The sequence below is a fragment of the Mus caroli genome, unplaced genomic scaffold, assembly GCF_978045245.1.
Source record: "Mus caroli unplaced genomic scaffold, Mus_caroli_1 scaffold_13, whole genome shotgun sequence".
Classification (NCBI taxonomy): Eukaryota; Metazoa; Chordata; class Mammalia; order Rodentia; family Muridae; genus Mus; species Mus caroli.
Window position 1 is genome coordinate 106,452,075 of NW_028227268.1, and position 18,217 is coordinate 106,470,291.

Sequence of the window (18,217 nt, forward strand, 5' to 3'; positions counted from 1 at the left end):
TTCCCCTAATTTTATGGAGTTCTACTTCCAATTCTCTTACTATATAGCTCAGCCTTTTTTTCTCATCTGTCTGAGAACAAAAACAGCCACACATACTTGCTTCCTTGCCTTGGCTCATTTGTCTCTTATTGGAAAAAATAATGACCTTAAAATCTAGTGTTTAGAAAATGTCTTTAAAATTAATAAATTCTTTTCTCTCACTTTGTTAGTTTTTGAGAATTCTGTACACTGTATTTTGACTATTCATTTCTCTCTCCACATCTCTGAGATCCACCATCTTTCTCTACCCACACAAGAGAACCCAACTTGAGTCTTCTCTTTTATTTTTTTTTTTTTAACTGAACAAGTACAGTTTGTGTTGCTCACATACATCTGATTTTGTGTCCACTGGAGGAAGGTTGACATACCAGTGGCCACAACTTTAAAAGCATTGATTCTTTCTTTGCCAGAAGATATCAATTGCCAATAACTCTTCAGCTAATGACAGGACTTTGTGTTCACCTTTCCTCTCCAGGATAGAAGTTTTGTCTGGCTTAAGTTTGTACAGATCTTGTATGTGCTGTCACAACTGCTATGAAAAGTTAATACATTCTCAACAAATGAAAGAGAAGAATAAAACTTACCAGTGTCATGGTCACAAAGCAAAATGGCATAATTATACATTGCACAGATTTTAAGCTGTAAAGCTTTATAGCAATAATCTTTATAGCAATAATTTCAATAAAGATGGTTGTCTTGACCATATTAGCTGCTCTCAAAACATCGCCCAGATCCACCCATCTTCTCTACCCATCCAACTTCCCCTTTTTATCTTTTTTCACTCGTCAAATAGAGTTTGTGTTGCCAATATATTTCCACTGGGTGGAAGTCTCACTCAGTTAGTAGAAGAAGTTAGCATGCAAGCCTAGAAACTTAATTTTTTTCCTGGAACTCACATAAGGGTAGATGGGAAGAAGTGACTACACCAAGTTGTCAAAGATGTCACCTGATCTCCACATGCACACCATGGTGTGCATGCCTACACACACACACACACACACACACACACACACACACACACACACACACACACACACACAAAGCATTCACAAAATTAATAGAAGTAAAAATTGGAAGAAAGATGGAGAAATTTCCTCGAGAAAGACAACATCTGAGTAGAGTCCTGTCTACTGAGAAAACTGAATTGTGGCGATGGCTCCACTAGTAGAGTGTCTGCTGCACATGAACAAGGATCAAAGTTTGGGTCTCTAGTTCTCTTGTAAAAAAAAAAATGGGCACAGAACTGTAAGTGCAGTGCTGCTTAGAGTTCACTGGCCAGCTAGCCTAGGCAAATTGATGAGCTTCAGGATCTACAGTGGACAGTGACCACGGGAAGCGTCTGATAACTTCTGGTCTCCATATAGATATGCACACATGTACATGCATACACATCCACAGGAACATAAACACCACAAACACACAGAGGAGGGGATAGAGGTTAAAAATAGGTCTAAATGTTTGATAAATCATTCATTCACACAGTAATAACTTCAGATACTTAAGAAAACACACCAATTCTATTTAAATATATTCAGACAGAGATAGGAACATTTCTGTTTGTTTTATAAATCTGAATCACCTTAACAACACGAACTCAAATAAATTATAAACAAAGATTTCTACAGAAAATGTCATGGCCTTATATGTATGTTTGTGCATTGTTTCTACATTTTGAAATATTAAATTTAAATATGTAAGTAGGATGTCAAGACCAAAAATGTTTTTTAAGAGAATAAAGGGTTAAAAGGCTACATAGATTTGTGTGAGATATCTGTTTCAAGTGATAATGGATATGATATTCACTGCATTGTGACATCACTGCCATCTCAACATATGTGAGTACACATCGTGATAATTTTCATGACAAAATTGATAATTGATGCATTTTCTATTTTATATGTCTTTCTTTAATCTCTCTCTATGTCTCTCTCTCTGTCTCTGTCTCTCTGTCTCTGTCTCTCTCTCTCTAGTGTGTGTGTGTGTGTGTGTGTGTGTGTGTGTGTGTGTGTGTGTGTGAGATGAATGTGGGTACCTATGTGGCCAGAAAAGGGAGTTGGTTCATCTGAAGTTAGAGCCACAGATAGTTACAAGCAGCCCAGTAGCTCAATGTGGGTGCTTTGAACCAAATTTGTTCCATGAAACATTTCTTAAAACATTTCTCAGGTTTAGGAGAGAACCTGAGAAATGTTTTAAGACTTTGCCCCTTCTTAGAATTGGGAACAAAACACCCATGGAAGGAGTTACAGAGACAAAGTTTGGAGCTGAGACGAAAGGATGGACCATCTAGAAACTGCCATACCCAAGGATCCATCCCATAATCAGCCTCCAAACGCTGACACCATTGCATACACTAGCAAGATTTTGCTGAAAGGACCCTGATATAGCTGTCTCTTGTGAGACTATGCCGGGGCCTAGCAAACACAGAAGTGGATGCTCACAGTCAGCTATTGGATGGATCACAGGACCCCCAGTGGAGGAGCTAGAGAAAGTACCCAAGGAGCTAAAGTGGTCTGCAACCCTATAGGTGGAACAACATTATGAACTAACCAGTACCTCCCCCCCCCCCCCCCCCCGGAGCTCGTGTCTCTAGCTGCATGTGTATCAGAAGATGGCCTAGTTGGCCATAATTGGAAAGAGAGGCCCCTTGGTCTTGCAAACTTTATATACCTCAGTATAGCAGAACACCAGGGACAAGAAGTGGGAGTGGGTGGGTAGGGGAGTTGGGGGGTATGGGGGACTTTTGGGATAGCATTGGAAATGTAAATGAAGAAAATACCAAATAAATAAATAAATAAATAAATAAACATTTCTCCTTCATCATGACTGTACTAATATCAACAGATACAAGGAAGAACTTCGACAATGCAGTGTTGATTATTTCCTCAGCAAACTAGAATTAGAAAGCTTTTCAAACTTGTTAAGGGGCACTGACAAAACATCTGTAGCAAATGTCATCCTAAATGGTGAGAAAGTGAGTTTTTTGCTCCTGAGATTAGAAACCAACCCTATAAACTCCTATCTCCACTATCCAGCACTGTACTGACTGTACTGGAAGTTCTAGTAAATGCCTAGAAACAACAACAACAACCAACAACCAACAACAGCAAGTGTGGCGTGAAGTCAAATGTTTCTGTTCTCAGATGAAAGCTATATCTGCAGAAAATGCTAACCAATTTAACACAAAGCTACTAGGATGAGTGAATTTGGTAGGTGTACAAGACACAAACTTCTTACTATTTTCTATCTGAGCTTTGACATTGATATATTTATATTTTTACTAATTGTGAAAATAAAATCATAGTCCTATTTTTATAGGAGAGTTAAGTTTTTCTCTTGTGAGTTGATCACTTCCATTATTAAGCTCACTTTTCCATTATCATATCTTAATATTTCTTTCTCATTGGTAGCTGAGATTTTTTTGTATGGGAATGTGACAGTTGTTGTCAAACATTAGACCAAACAGCATAAGGAACAAAGTTTATACCTGTTTATAATCATAATAAAATATGATTTATATCACTTGTGCACATGTAAGATCATCTTTCTCCATCACATACTAGCCTCATAACTACTTCATATCTTCTCTGCCTTATTCCTTTAAATTGCTACAGACAAAGGCCAACATATTGGAGAATTCATGGAGATGGAATCACCATTTCCCTGCTCTCTTAGTTAGAGGCTTAATAAGAGAGACTCCAGCAGGAAAACCCATGAGCCTGAGATGCATAGTATGGTGGGAAGAGAAAAGCAACTCCCACACAGCTGCCCTCTGATACATATGCAGACATGCACAATGTGGCATACCCCAACATTCAAATAAATAGATAAATAGATAGATAGATAGATAGATAGATAGATAGATAGATTAAATAAAAAAATCTATGGGCTGGATAGCTAGCCCTGTTAGTAAAATAACCACTGTTACAAGCATGAACAGATGAGCTTGGATTGCAATCATCTATACAAAGGCTGGAAATAATCACAAACATCTGTTACCCTAGTGCTTGGGATTGGGTTGGAGAGACAGGTGGATCCTTGGAACTTTCATGCCAGCAAGTTTAGTCCGTCAGTAAGTGGTCTTACAAGACTGAGAGACTTTCAAAAATTAAGATGGAGAATCATAGTGGGAGATACCTTATTTTCTAGCCTCCATTTGCATAAACACACATGCACAAATGAATATTCACATACAAATATGCATGTGCATATATTAATAGTCACAGTAAGGTGTATTTATATATATTTACACATACACACATGACATTAATAATAAAAGAAAAAGAGGCTACCAACTTGAGAGTAGGGGGGCATAGGAGGAGTTTGTGAAAAGATATCTGGGGAGGGATACAGGGAGAAAAAAGCAAGGAGAAAGTGCTGTGATTCACTTTCAATTAAAATACTCCCCCTTTTTTTTAATGAAAGAAAGTTGAGGACAGTCTCAAAGCTTAGGCTTACACATATGTACTTGGAACCCTTAAGAAAATGAGAGCCAAATTAGTGCTATGAAAAATTGTGCCAATGAAATTGGCAACATAGTTGAAATAGATTACCTCAAATGCAGAAACAAAATAAGCCTAAGAAATAAACAGCCCAATATTAAGCAATTTTAACTTGTAATTAAAAGCCTTAAAAAGTATTTAGCAAAATAAAGTTAGGAGTACTTCAAATTTTGGTAAAAAGTTTATGAATCCAATAAATTCATTGAATCCCAATAAAAACCAATACAAAGAAAAATACACATAGGTGCACTACTGCCAAATTATCTAAAACCAGACTGTATGCTATATAAAGGCATCATTTTACTTTGTATTATACCTCAATTATAATATTTCAAGGCAAACAAAGGAAGAAAACACAGGCCCAGAAGCGCACGATAAAGGTGGGATTTTGAAAAGGTCATTAAGGGCAATAAATGTCTACTTATACTGACCAGAAAAAAACAGACATTTTGAATATCAAGAGCAAAAGAATGGATCTTGTTAGAATTCCTAAGGCTAGTAAATACCTTGAGGTGCTGGAAAGATGGCTGAGCAGGTAAGAGCAAGTTTTTGCTCCTCCTGAAGACCTGACTATGGTTCTCAGATCCCAAGTTAGGCAGCTCACAGCTGTCTGTAACTCTAGCTCCAGGGCATCTGACACCTCTGGCCTTCTTGGGAACTGAAACCCCCTCTACCCTGCACCCCTCACAGACAATGAAAAGAAATTGAAATAAAATATGAAAATAAAAATTATCATGAGCTGTTTTATTGAAGCAAATGAGACAACTTAAATAAAATTAATTACTTCAAAGGCAAAGTCTGTGAATGTGACTAGCCTGATAAACTGAATTTTAATGGAAGTTTTTGATGAATTCTATCCAATATATTATGAGATCTGTAAGGACTCTTCCAGAAATGCGTGAATTCTTTCCAAATCATTTCATGCAACTAGCACTCTCCTGATGCTGAGACCAAACAAACATACTTCAAGAAAAGACCAATCACATTCAGAACTAGATAGAAAAATCACCACTAAGATATTAACAAGCAAAGTTTAGCTACTCATATAGAAAACATACCATAATCAATTACTACTTACCCTGGAATTCAAGGCTATTTTAACATTGAACAAAAGCTATGTAATGTATTATGAACAAGACAAAAATAAAAGCATCTGATGATAAACACTGAAAAAACACAAATATTTTAAAAAGCATTCTGTAACATTGTAATGAAAATGCTCAAATATACCTAAGTTTTAGAGAGCTATATAACTATTATACTATCAAAAAAGTGAACTCTTGAGACTCCAGCTGCTCAGGTGCAGGCTGGTTCATTCAAAAGGACAGATGAATTGAGCTCCTGCCTGCTGAACTGTCCTACATTACCCAAGACCTGTTCTTCCACTCTCCTACCTCTACATCACTGCTTGCCTATGGGTGGACTCCACCCTAAATTCTGGCAGTCTCCAGCTACTCAGGTGCAGGCCACACCAGTCAGAAAAACAGAGACTCCCCTGCTGCGTGAAAGACCAAACAAGTTGCCAGAAGTCAAGCCCCAAACCTGGGCAGGACTCTTGTGGTTCAGAGGTCAAGCAGGCTGCCAAGAATGTGGGCTATAAAGCCCCAAAGACCAAAGAGTAAAAAGAAGCTAAGGAACAAAACATACATCCAACAAAGACAAACTCAGAAATCAGCACCTAGACTTATAACCGTCCCAAACCCAGGTGCCTAAATGCCATGTAAGAACACTAGTCAACAACATCCAGGGCAATATGGTATCCTATGACAGAAAAACCTGAATATTCTTATGCAGCAGAAGTCCAAGAAAATGACCTTAAAGTCAGTTTTATGAAGATGATAGAGATTCTTACAAAGAAATGAAAAAAAAAAACCCTTAAAGAAATCAAAGAAAAAACAACAAAAAATTGGAGGAAATCAATAAATTCCTTAAAGAATGCTAGGAAATCCAAGAAAAGCAAAACAAAACAACAACCACCCCCCACCCACCCACCCTACCAACCAATCAACAAAACAAACAAATAAAATAGGTAAAGAAAACTGTTCAAGGCTTGAAAATTGAAATAGAAGTAATGAAGAAAACACAAACTGAGAGAATTCTGGAAGTAGAAAATCTAGCTAAGTGAACAGGAACTACAGACACAAGCATCACAAACAGAATACAAGAAGAGATGGAAGAAAGAATCATATGGTTGAAGATATGATAGTATAAATACATTCAGCAGCCAAAAACAAATGTTAAAGCTAAAAATGTTTCTGAGACAAAACATCTAGGAGATTTGGAACACAAAGAAAATATTAAACCTCAAAAAATAGAATTAGAAGAAGATTCCCAACTCAAAGGCCCAGAAAATATTTTTAACAAAACCACTGAAGAAAATTTCCCTAACCTAAAGAAAGAGATGCCTGCAAATGTACAAGAAGCATACAGAGCACCAAATAAATTAGACCGGAAAAAAGTTCCCACCCCATAATAATCAAAACGCTGAATTACAGAACAAACAAAGAATATTAAAAGCTGCAATAAAAAAGGCCAAGTAACATATAAGGCACACCTATTAGAGTTACCCCTGACTTCTCAAGAGAGACTCTAAAAGACCACAGATGCCAACCCAAACTACTACATCTAGCAAAACTTTCAATTACCATAGATGAAGAAAGCAAATAATTCTACAACAAAACCAAATTTAAACAATATCTATTCACAAATACAGTCTTACAGAAGATACTAGAAGGAAAACTCCAACCCAAGGAGGTAAACCACACTCAAGGAAACTCAGAAAATAAGTAATTCCACACCAGCAAAGACAAAAGAAGGGAAGCAAACACACACACACACACACACAACCAACAACAACTCAAAACAACAGTAATTAACAATCATTGGTCATTAATATATTTCAACATGAATGGATTCAATTCCCCAATAAAAAGACACAGACTAACAGAATGGATGCATTATTTTGCTGCATACAAGAAACACACTTCAAGATCAAAGATAGACATTACCTCAGAATAAAAAGCTGAGATAAGGTTTTCTAAGCAAATGGACCCAAGAAGCAAGCTGGTATAGCCATTCTAATATCTAATGAAATAGATTTTTCTACTGAAATTAATCAAAAGAGATGGGGAAGTATAGTTTATATTCATCAATGGAACAATCCAACAAGATGATGTCTCAATTCTGAACATCAATGCCCCAAATGCAAGGGCACTCACATTTGTCAAAGAAACATTACTAAAGCTTAAATTATGCATTGAACACTACACATTAATAGTGGGAAACTTCAACAACTTACTCTTACCAATAGAAAGGTTATCCAGAAAAAAACGAAACAGAGATGGAAACAGTTGCAGAGACTCTGCAGCCAAACATTAGACAGAGCTTAGGAATCCCATAGAACAAGGGGAGGAAGGATTATAGGAGCCAGATGAGTCAAGGGCACCACAAGAAAACCCACAGAATCTACTAACCTGAGCCCATAGTGGTTGAACCATCAACTAGGGGACCTGCATGGGGCTGACATCATCACTCCACACTTATGTTTCAGTTGTGTAGCTTGGTCTTGTCATGGGACTCCTAACAGTAGGAGCAAAAGCTGTCTCTGACGCTTGCCTGCCTTTGGGACTGTGGGTGGGTGAATGTGTGCATGTACATGTGTATGGTATTAGATAATGTGCATACAAGTACAGGTGCTTTGTAACTCAGAAAAAGGGGACAGATCCCCAGGGGTTGTACTTACAGACAGTTGTGAGCAATGTAATGTGGGTGCTGGGAACCTAACTTGGTCCTCTGTAAGAGTGTTACATGCTCTTGAATGCTGGCCATATCTCTGCACCCTCCCTTAAAACTTTCAAATTTAGTGTGTGTGTGTGTGTGTGTGTGTTGGTATGAGTATAGGTACCTGTAAAAGCATGGGAGCATCAAACCTCCTAGAGCTGGAATTACAGGCAGCCATGAGTTGTCCAATATTGGTGCTGGGAACTAAATTCAGGCCGTCTGGAAGAGCAGCCCATGCTCTTAGTTGCCAAGCCATCACTGGTACAGCATGGACATTTCTTTTTTTTTTTTTAATATTTTTTTATTACGTATTTTCCTCAATTACATTTCCAATGCTATCCCAAAAGTCCCCCTTACCCCCCGCCCCCTTCCCTACCCACCCATTCCCATTTTTTTGTCCCTGGCGTTCCCCTGTACTGGGGCATATAAAGTTTGCGTGTCCAATGGGCCTCTCTTCCCAGTGATGGCCGACTAGGCCATCTTTTGATACATATGCAGCTAGAGTCAAGAGCTCTGGGGTATTGGTTAGTTCATAATGTTGTTCCATCTATAGGGTTGCAGATCCCTTTAGCTCCTCGGGTACTTTCTCTAGCTCCTCCATTGGGAGCCCTGTGATCCATCCAATAGCTGACTGTGAGCATCCACTTCTGTGTTTGCTAGGCCCCGGCATAGTCTCACAAGAGACAGCTATATCTGGGTCCTTTCAGCAAAATCTTGCTAGTGTATGCAATGGTGTCAGAGTTTGGAAGCTGATTATGGGATGGATCCCTGGATATGGCAGTCTCTAGATGGTCCATCCTTTTGTCACAGCTCCAAACTTTGTCTCTGTAACTCCTTCCATGGATGTTTTGTTCCCAATTCTAAGAAGGGGCACAGTGTCCACACTTTGGTCTTCATTCTTCTTGAGTTTCAGCATGGACATTTTATATGTAGTTAAATATACACTTATTCTGTGACTTAGAAATTCTCCTCTTAGCCATTAACTCAAAAAAAAAAAAAAAATGGATAAAGGAGTCAACACATAATGGCAGAGTTGAAACATGTTGTAGCATAGTTGAATTTGTATTTAATGGAAGATTCCTTCCTTCCTTTTAAGATTTATTTATTTTTATTTATGTATATGCATTTATGCTTATCTGAGTTTATGTGAAGGTGCCTGTGGGCTCCAGAAAGGAGCATCATATCCCTTGGGTTATAAGCAGCTGAGAACTGGTTGAAGTGGCAACTAGGAATGAAACATAGGTTCTCTTCAAGAGTAGTAATTGCTCTTTCCTGCCAAACTGCCCCTCCACCACCAACATTCTCTATTTATTCCTAATCTTGAACTAAAATAAAATACCTGTCATATCCTTTAAAGTGACTATATGTTTTTATTATAGGTTTTTTAAATAATAGCAGCTGTTTTAGTTGTTGTGACAGGATCTGATAATGTAGCATAATTTGACTTTGAACTCATAACTTTGCCTCAGCCTCATGAGTGTAGTGACTGTAGATGTGTGTCATCATGGTTGGCTGCTGTTCACATCATTAGAGATAGTCTGGTTTTGCCTCTTGAGATTAGAAGCTCTACAAAGTTGGGAATATTTATTTTTTTCTCACTGCTAGAACATCTATGCTCCAAATGAAAGGGCACCCACACTCACAAAAGAAACTTTACTAAAGCTCAAAGCACACATTGGACCTCAGACAATAATAGTAGGAGAATTCAATTCCCCACTCATATCAATGGACAGAGCATGGAGACACAAACTAAACAGAGGTACACTGAAACTAACAAAAGTTATGGACCAAATGAATTTATCGATATCTATAGAACATTTCATCCTAAAACAAAAGAATATACCTTCTTTTCAGGACCTCATGGTACCTTCTCCAAAATTGGACTCAACCAATACAAGAAGATTGAAATAATCCCTGCATCCTATCAGACCACCACAAACTAAGGCTGGTCTTAAATACCAAGAAAAACAACAGAAAGCCCAGATATAAATGGAAGCTGAACAACGTTCTACTCAATGATAACTTGGTCAAGGAAGAAATAAATAAAGAAATTAAAGTATTTTTAGAATTTAATGAAAATGAAGGCACAACATACACAAACTTATGGGACACAATGAAAGTAGTGTTAAGAAGAAAACTCAGCTCTGAGTGCCTCCAAAAAGAAACTGGAGAGACCATACACTACCAGTTTAACAGCACACCTGAAAGCTCTAGAACAAAAAGAAGCAAATACACCCAAGAGGAGTAGATGGCAGGAAATAATCAAACTCAGGGCTGAAATCAACCAAATAGAAACAAAAAGAACTATACAAAGAATCAACAAAATCAGGAGCTGGTTCTTTGAGAAAATCAACAAGATAGATAAACTCTTAGCCAGACTAACTAGAGGGCACAGGGACAGTATCCAGATGAACAAAATTAGAAATGAAAAGGGAGACATAACAACAGAAACAGAGAAAATTTTAATAATCATGGGATCCTACAAAAGCCTATACTCAACAAAACTGGAAAATCTGGATGAAATGTACAAGTTTCTAGACAGATACCAAATACCAAAGTTAAATCAGGATCAGCTAAACCATCTAAACAATTCCATAATGCCTAAAGAAATAGAAGCAGTCATTAATAGTCTCCCAACGAAAATAAGCCCAGTACCAGATGGGTTTAGTGCAGAATTCTATCAGAACTTCAAAGAAGGCCTAATACCAATACTCTTCAAACTTTTCCACAAAAAAGAAACAGAAGGAACACTACCCAATTCATTCTAGGAAACCATACTTACACTGTTTATTCTTTCTTGAATATGGAATGGTTTCTATCTAATTAGAAACTTGTCACAATTTCCTTTCATAAATGACTTCATAAGAGATTATTTTTCTACTTCTATAATGTTTAATGTTCCAAATAGATTTAAAAACTGGTTGAGTATATATTACTTTTAGCTTCAGAAGATATTATGTATATTTAAGAGGCATTAACTATTATAAATTATTTTGATGACTAAAAAATGTCAATAATGAGTTGTATATATTACAAGAAATTTTCTTAGTTTAATAAAAACATGTTACAGACTGGAAAAAATTCTAAACGTGATCTTGTCATATTGAATTGATCTATATGTTAAACAAAATAAAATATGTAAGATCATCTTATATTAAAAATTAATTTCTGAATCAGGTGGCAGGAGGCAAGAGTAAGATCATAAGCAACAGAAGCCAAGGTTACTTGGCATCATCAGAACCAAACTCTCCCACCATAGCAAGTCCTGGATACACCATCACACCAGAAAAGCAAGATATGGATCTAAAGTCACTTCTCATGATGATGATGGAGGACTTTAAGAAGGTTATAAATAACTCCCTTAAAGAAATACAGGAGAACACAGGTAAACAGCTAGAAGCCCTTAAAGAGGAAACACAAAAATACCTTAAAGAATTGCAGGAAAACACAATCAAACAGGTGAAGGAAATGAATAAAATCATCCAAGATCTAAAATTGGAAATAGAAACAATAAAGAAATCACAAAGGGAGACAACCATCGAGTTTGAAAATCTAGGAAAGAGATTGGGAGTCATAGATGCAAGCATCACCAACAGAATATAAGAGACAGAAGAGAGAATCTCAAGTGCAGAAGACATTATAGAAAACATTGACACAACAGTCAAAGAAAACTCAAAAAGCAAAAAGTTCCTAACCCAAAACATCCAGGACATCCAGGATACAATGAGAAAACCAAACCTAAGGATAACAGGTATAGAAGAGAGTGAAGACTCCCAATGTAAAGGGCCAGTAAATATCTTCAATAAAATTATAGAAGAAAACTTCCCTAACCTAAAGAGAGAGATGCCCATAAAGTATTTTTAAAGTACTTTTACAAGGAGCCTACAAAACTCCAAATAGATTGGATCAGAAAAGAAGTTCCTCTCCTCCTCACATAATAATCAAAATATCAAATGCACTAAACAAAGAATATTTAAAAGCAGTAAGGGAAAAAGGTCAAGTAACATATAAAGGCAGACCTATAAAAATTACACCAGACTTCTCACTAGAGGATATGAAAGCCAGAAAATTCTGGGCAGATGTCATACAGACCCTAAGAGAACACATATGCCAGCCCAGGCTACTATACCCAGCAAAATTCTCAACTACCATAGATGGAGAAACCAAAGTATTCCATGACAAAACCAAATTTATACAACATCTTTTTACAAATCTATCCCTAGGAAGGATAATAGATGGAAAACACCAACACAAGGAGAGAAACTACACCCTAAAAAAAAGCAACAAAGGAATCTTTCAACAAACCCAAAAGAAGATAGCCACACAAACATGATTCCACCTCTAACAACAAAATAACAGGAAGTAACAATCACTTTTCTTTAATATCTCTTAACACTAATAGACTCAATTCCCCCCAAAAGACACAGACTAACAGACTGGATACTTGAACAGAACTCAGCATTTTGCTGCATACAGGAAATGCACCTCATTGACAAAGACAGACACTACCTCAGAGTAAAAGGTTGGGAAACAATTTTCCAAGCAAGTGGTCCCAAGAAACAAGCTGGAGCAGCCATTCTAATATCGAATAAAATCAACTTTCAACCAAAAATTATCAAAAAAGATAAGGAAGGACAGTTCATACTGGTCAAAGGAAAAATCTTCCAAGATGACCTCTCAATTCTGAACATCTATGTCCCAAATGCAAGAGCACCCTCATTCATAAAAGAAACTTTACTAAAGCTCAAAACACATATCACACACACAATAATAGTGAAAGATTTCAACACCCCACCTCAGCAATGGACAGATCATGGAAACAGAAACTAAACAGAGACACAGTGAAACTAACAGAAGTTATGAACCAAATGGATCTAACTGACAGATATTTATAGAACATTTCATCCTAAAGCAAAAGAATGTACCTTCAGCACCTCATGGTACCTTCTTTAAAACTGACCATATTCAAAAACATATTCAAGATGATTGAAATAATCCCATGCACCCTATCTGATCACCACAATCTAAGGGTGGTCTCAAATACCAACAAGAACAATGGAAAACACACATACACATGGAATCTGAATAGTGCTCTACTCAATGATAACTTGGCAAAGGAAGAAATAAAAAAAAAATGAAAGGCTTTTTGGAATTTAATGAAAATGAAGACACATCATACCAAAACTTACAGGACACAATGAAATCGGTGGTAAGAGGAAAACTCATAGCTCTAATTGACTCCAAAAAGAAACTGGAGAGAGCTTACACTAGCAGATTGACAGCACACCTGAAAGCTCTAGAACAAAAAGAAGCAAATACACCCAAGAGGAGTAGAAGGCAGGAAATAATCAACCTCAGGGCTGAAATCAACCAAATAGAAACAAAAAGAACTATACAAAGAATCAACAGAACCAGGAGTTGGTTCTTTGAGAAAATCAACAAGATAGATAAATCCTTAGCCAGAGTAACCAGAGGGCACAGATACAGTATCCAAATTAATAAAGTCAGAAATGAAAAGGAAAACATAACAATTAAATATATCTTAAAATAATTATTCTGTTTGTTGAATATCAACAGTTGAAAATATTAAAAGCCTGCTCTACAAACATTATGGAAAAAATTAATTTCTACATTTTTTCCTAATAGAATGATATGAACTGAAATAAAATTTGAGTTAAATTCATCTGAAATTTAACAAATGAAACTAAGAATTCAAATGAAAATGTATAAATGTACTTGGGTATATGTACATACGTAATTAATCTCAGAATTAGGAAAGATTTTCCATTCTGTATTTACAGTAACTGTAAAAGCCATAGAAGGAAAGACAAATATGTTAGGCTATGTTAACTAAATTAAATTTACATTATAATCAAAGTTAATACAAATAATAACTGATATGCACACTCAAAATACAGCAAAAGATGACTTAAAGATTTATTAAAGTCAGTAGGACACACATGTTGAAGTAGGAATACAAACTATGCATATAGATTGCATAAAGGAAGTGTAAATTGCCAACTGTAACTTTAAACACAGAAGTTGAAATAGTATATGAGGGTTAAATTGTTTAAAAGTGTTTTTAATCATATTTATTTGTTATTATTGCTAAGTATCCTGTCATTTATTGCTTGTGTATTGGTGTGTGGTTACATGTGTCATGGTATAGCCTAAGAATGAGTTCTTTCGATCCACCACAGGAGCTCTGGTAATTGAACTCGGGCTATCTCTTTGAATGGCAAGACATCCAGTCATCTATGCTGACTCTACTTGCATTCCTAGTCAGTGTAAAATCCCCAGCATGCATATTCCTTCTGGAATTTTACCCCGAGTAAACAATAACTTTGCAAAAGTGAGTAAAAATTAAAGTAGCATGAAATGGAAACCACCAATAGGTAATTGGGGATATTGATACACTCACATAATAGATTTCAAAATGATGTTCAATATTTACATCTTTGGATGTATATGTCCATAGAAAACTATGCAGAGAATGATGTCCAGTATACACGTGTATCCAAAGTCAAAGCAAGCATCTTTCTAAGAACATGGACTAAAATATTGACAACAGTTGTCTCTTAAAGAAATTAGCATTTTTTTCATTTTGTATTTTTCTCTGTTGAGTCTCTGGTGGAAAACAAAAATCCCTACAAAAGGAATTCAAATATAGCACTCAAAAAATAGGCTTCTAAATTATTTCCTTATGATGTAGCTGGTTTAACTATATCAGACACTGAGAGGCCTTGAGGTTTTAGGTGGATTAGGTCTCAGATCAATGTTTCTGGAAGGCGATAACACAGGCCATCCTCAATAGGGTGGACTTTCCGTAGGTATGTCAGTTTCATTGGTTATAACTTACCCATCATTAAGATTTACAAAAAGACACTGCATATGTGACCTAGACCTGAAATTTTAAGTAATCATTAAAGAAAAATTTTCTTATATGGAAAACTCTGGGAACTATGGGGAACTCTGTGATCTCTCTATAAAGGCAGAGGGCAGGCAATTCAAGGTTGCTCTTTGAGAAGGAAAAGACTGCCTGTTTTTTGTTTTCTGTTTTTGTTTGATTTTACAGTAGTCGATTAAGTGATTTTCCCTATTCTTATATTTTAGCAAGATTACTCCATTATCTATAGAGTATGCACAGACACTTTACTTGTCAGCTTTATCCTTTAATCTATTTGATGTCAATATTTCTTGGTGATAAATATTTTCTAATAATATATACACATGCACTCTAGGTTAATAGGCTCTGCATCCATGGATAAGACAACCTTCTGAAAACACTCAGAAAATTGTGTGTGTTGAACATGTTTTGACTTCTTTGTCATTATTCCCTGAAAAGCACAATACAAGAAATATTTACACAATAATCATAATCCAAAGATTATTTAAAATGTATGGGAGGGCATGCCAACATTGTACTGTACTATTGTATATAAGGGATGATATCTGTGGATTCTGGCATTTGTGAGTGGTCTTGGAATCAATCCCTATGGACACAGAGGGATGACTGCATTCGATATGGTTAGAATAAGATGCTTCTTGTTTACAATGGGCAGTCACTTTTTGGTTCCTCAAGTGAGAGTGCCTTAAGAAACAAAATGTCAGTCTTTCTTTCTTCTTCTTTTTTTTTATTTTTGTTTTTTATTTTTTTAAATGTCAGTCTTTCATGAAAAAAAAAAGCATCAGTAACTATTACTCTCTCTCTCTCCACAGGTCCATGAGGGAAACTGAACCCTATTTCCATAGTAACGGGCTCCAGCACATCTTTCCTTATTCGTAAAGAAGTAGCGATTTCTCCCCCTGCAGTTTCTTTGTTCTGAAGCCATGTCCCCACACCCACAGTTTGGACTTACAGGCATGGTGATCTGGATGGGTTGTCGTTCTCCACTTTTGGTTGGGGCTACACCTTCTGTGTCATAGATGCCGGTGTAGACAACTCTGTCCCCGTCAGGCTCTTTACCCTTCAGCTCCAGTGGGACAAGGACACCACCAATGGAAATGTTCCTGCAATGGACTTGAGTTGAGCATAGATAGTAGGAATTATCTTAGGCATTCTGTTCTATTCTGAATCAAAATCCTGGAGAGCAAACCTACAGGGTCTGGCTAAAGAGGACATGCCGAAATGTCAGAAAGTTTAGGAGGTTAGAGTTGTCTAGCTAAACAGTAACATGACCATAGGCCAAGCACTTCCCCTTCCTAGAGCAACTTCAGTATTCTCTTTATAAGATCCCCTTTCTCACTGAAATCATCTATGGAATTAAAATTCCACCTATGCCCAGCTCTACCCCAACCTTCAGAGACCAGCACTGACAAATCTTGGTGATTCATATAGGTGGAGAGTTTCAAAGACCTCTGACCTACCAAATACTTTTTAATATTTTTTTATCTTTTGTTCCAAAAATTGAAGATTTTCCATCAGGTTTACTGCATTCCAGAAATTCTCAGTGATGTCATCCATTCAGATGAGGAAAAATGTTCTCAGGGCAAAGTCCAGATATCAACAGAAGACCCATCAGAATATGAACATTAAAGCTCCACCCTGGAAACATCGCACTAGAAACTCTGATGAGCACAACTTGACTATCGTTCAACAAGTTCCTCAGCAAATTCTAATAGAAACTCAACCTGGGAGTCACTGAATTAGAGCACTGAAGAAATCCTTACCACAACTTAAATGTAATTAAAGAAAAACTTACCAGCACCTAATCTGCTTTCAGAATAGATTGAAATCTAGAAAATTAACCCCAAAGAAAGGGAAAATAACCTGTGAAAGTGAGGGCAACATTCTACAGGGCATAAGAGAGGGGGAAAGCCTGGACACAAGTTCGGGGACAACTAGGGACCGTGAGGACAATGGGTACAGGGAGCTGGGAGATGGAGGTGTGTGTGTGTGGGTGAACACCAGAAACAGTCCAAGTGTGGCTACAAATCTTTGTATGTAGCGAGCTAAATAAAATAAGTTTACTTACTTCAAACTATCTCAAAGTATCTGATTGTTTCAAAGCCTCTTCTTCCCTCAAGTATGTTAGGGATCATAAATGTTGTTTTATTCTTTCTTACAAACTAGACTTGACACAGTGCTTGAGTGAAAGGTGACCAGTAGAGGAGGACCCTGTGACAGTTTCAATTGTTAACTTGAAACTATGTAAAATTACTTGGGAAGGGATTCTCAATGAGAATTGTCTCCCCCGGTTAGTCTGTGGTCATATCTGTGTGGGGTTTTTTGATTGTGTTTAATCATGGTTGGAAACCCCATCTAAAAGTGTGCTGGGCTCTAGACAGAATGGAAAGGAGGGAGCAGATGAGCGCTGACCTGCACGCCCCAGTTCACTGCTCTCTGTTCTCGGCTCTGAATATAGTATGACAAACTGCTTCAAGTTGCAGCTGCCTTGACTTTTTCACATGATGGACTCTAACATCAAAACTGTGGCAAACAAACCCTTTCTTCAGTAAGCTGACTTTGTCAGGGTATTTTATCACAGCCACAGGAAAAGAAACTAAGACCCATATGTGATCTTTTTTTTTTTTCTAACTGCCATTCTGTTCTACAGTCTTTTTGTGAAGATGCTGTTAACCACCACAGAGATCAACACTAGGCTGACCAGGCTGACTGAAAAATTCAGCCAGGAGGGAAAGAAAAGGCACAGTGTATGAAAACCATAAAGGTGAGCCCATTACAGGCTGTGCCCTCTAATTTGTGCCTGATGCCTCCGCTGACATTAACCCTGGAAAGGCGAACTGGAGAACATCCTTCAGGGAACCCAATGACCATCTGTCCACTGAGATTACTCATTCCCCAGCCTCTCTTCCCACTTCCGTATTGTCAGCAGAAGCAGGAGAGATTGCAGGATCCAGGAGAGGAGAGATGGGATTGTGGTTGCTGAAACATTCCA

At 37.1% G+C, this 18,217-nt stretch overlaps 1 protein-coding gene across 1 annotated transcript in view; it reads right to left on the reverse strand.

Moving 5' to 3' along the window:
- Cnrip1 (cannabinoid receptor interacting protein 1) overlaps positions 1 to 18,217 on the reverse strand; it is a 33,564-nt gene that overhangs the window by 13,499 nt on the left and 1,848 nt on the right. Inside the window, exon 2 of the mRNA XM_021176346.3 lies at positions 16,178 to 16,328. Coding sequence (XP_021032005.1) covers positions 16,178 to 16,328 — 151 coding nt within the window. The remainder of the gene's footprint in view (positions 1 to 16,177; positions 16,329 to 18,217) is intronic.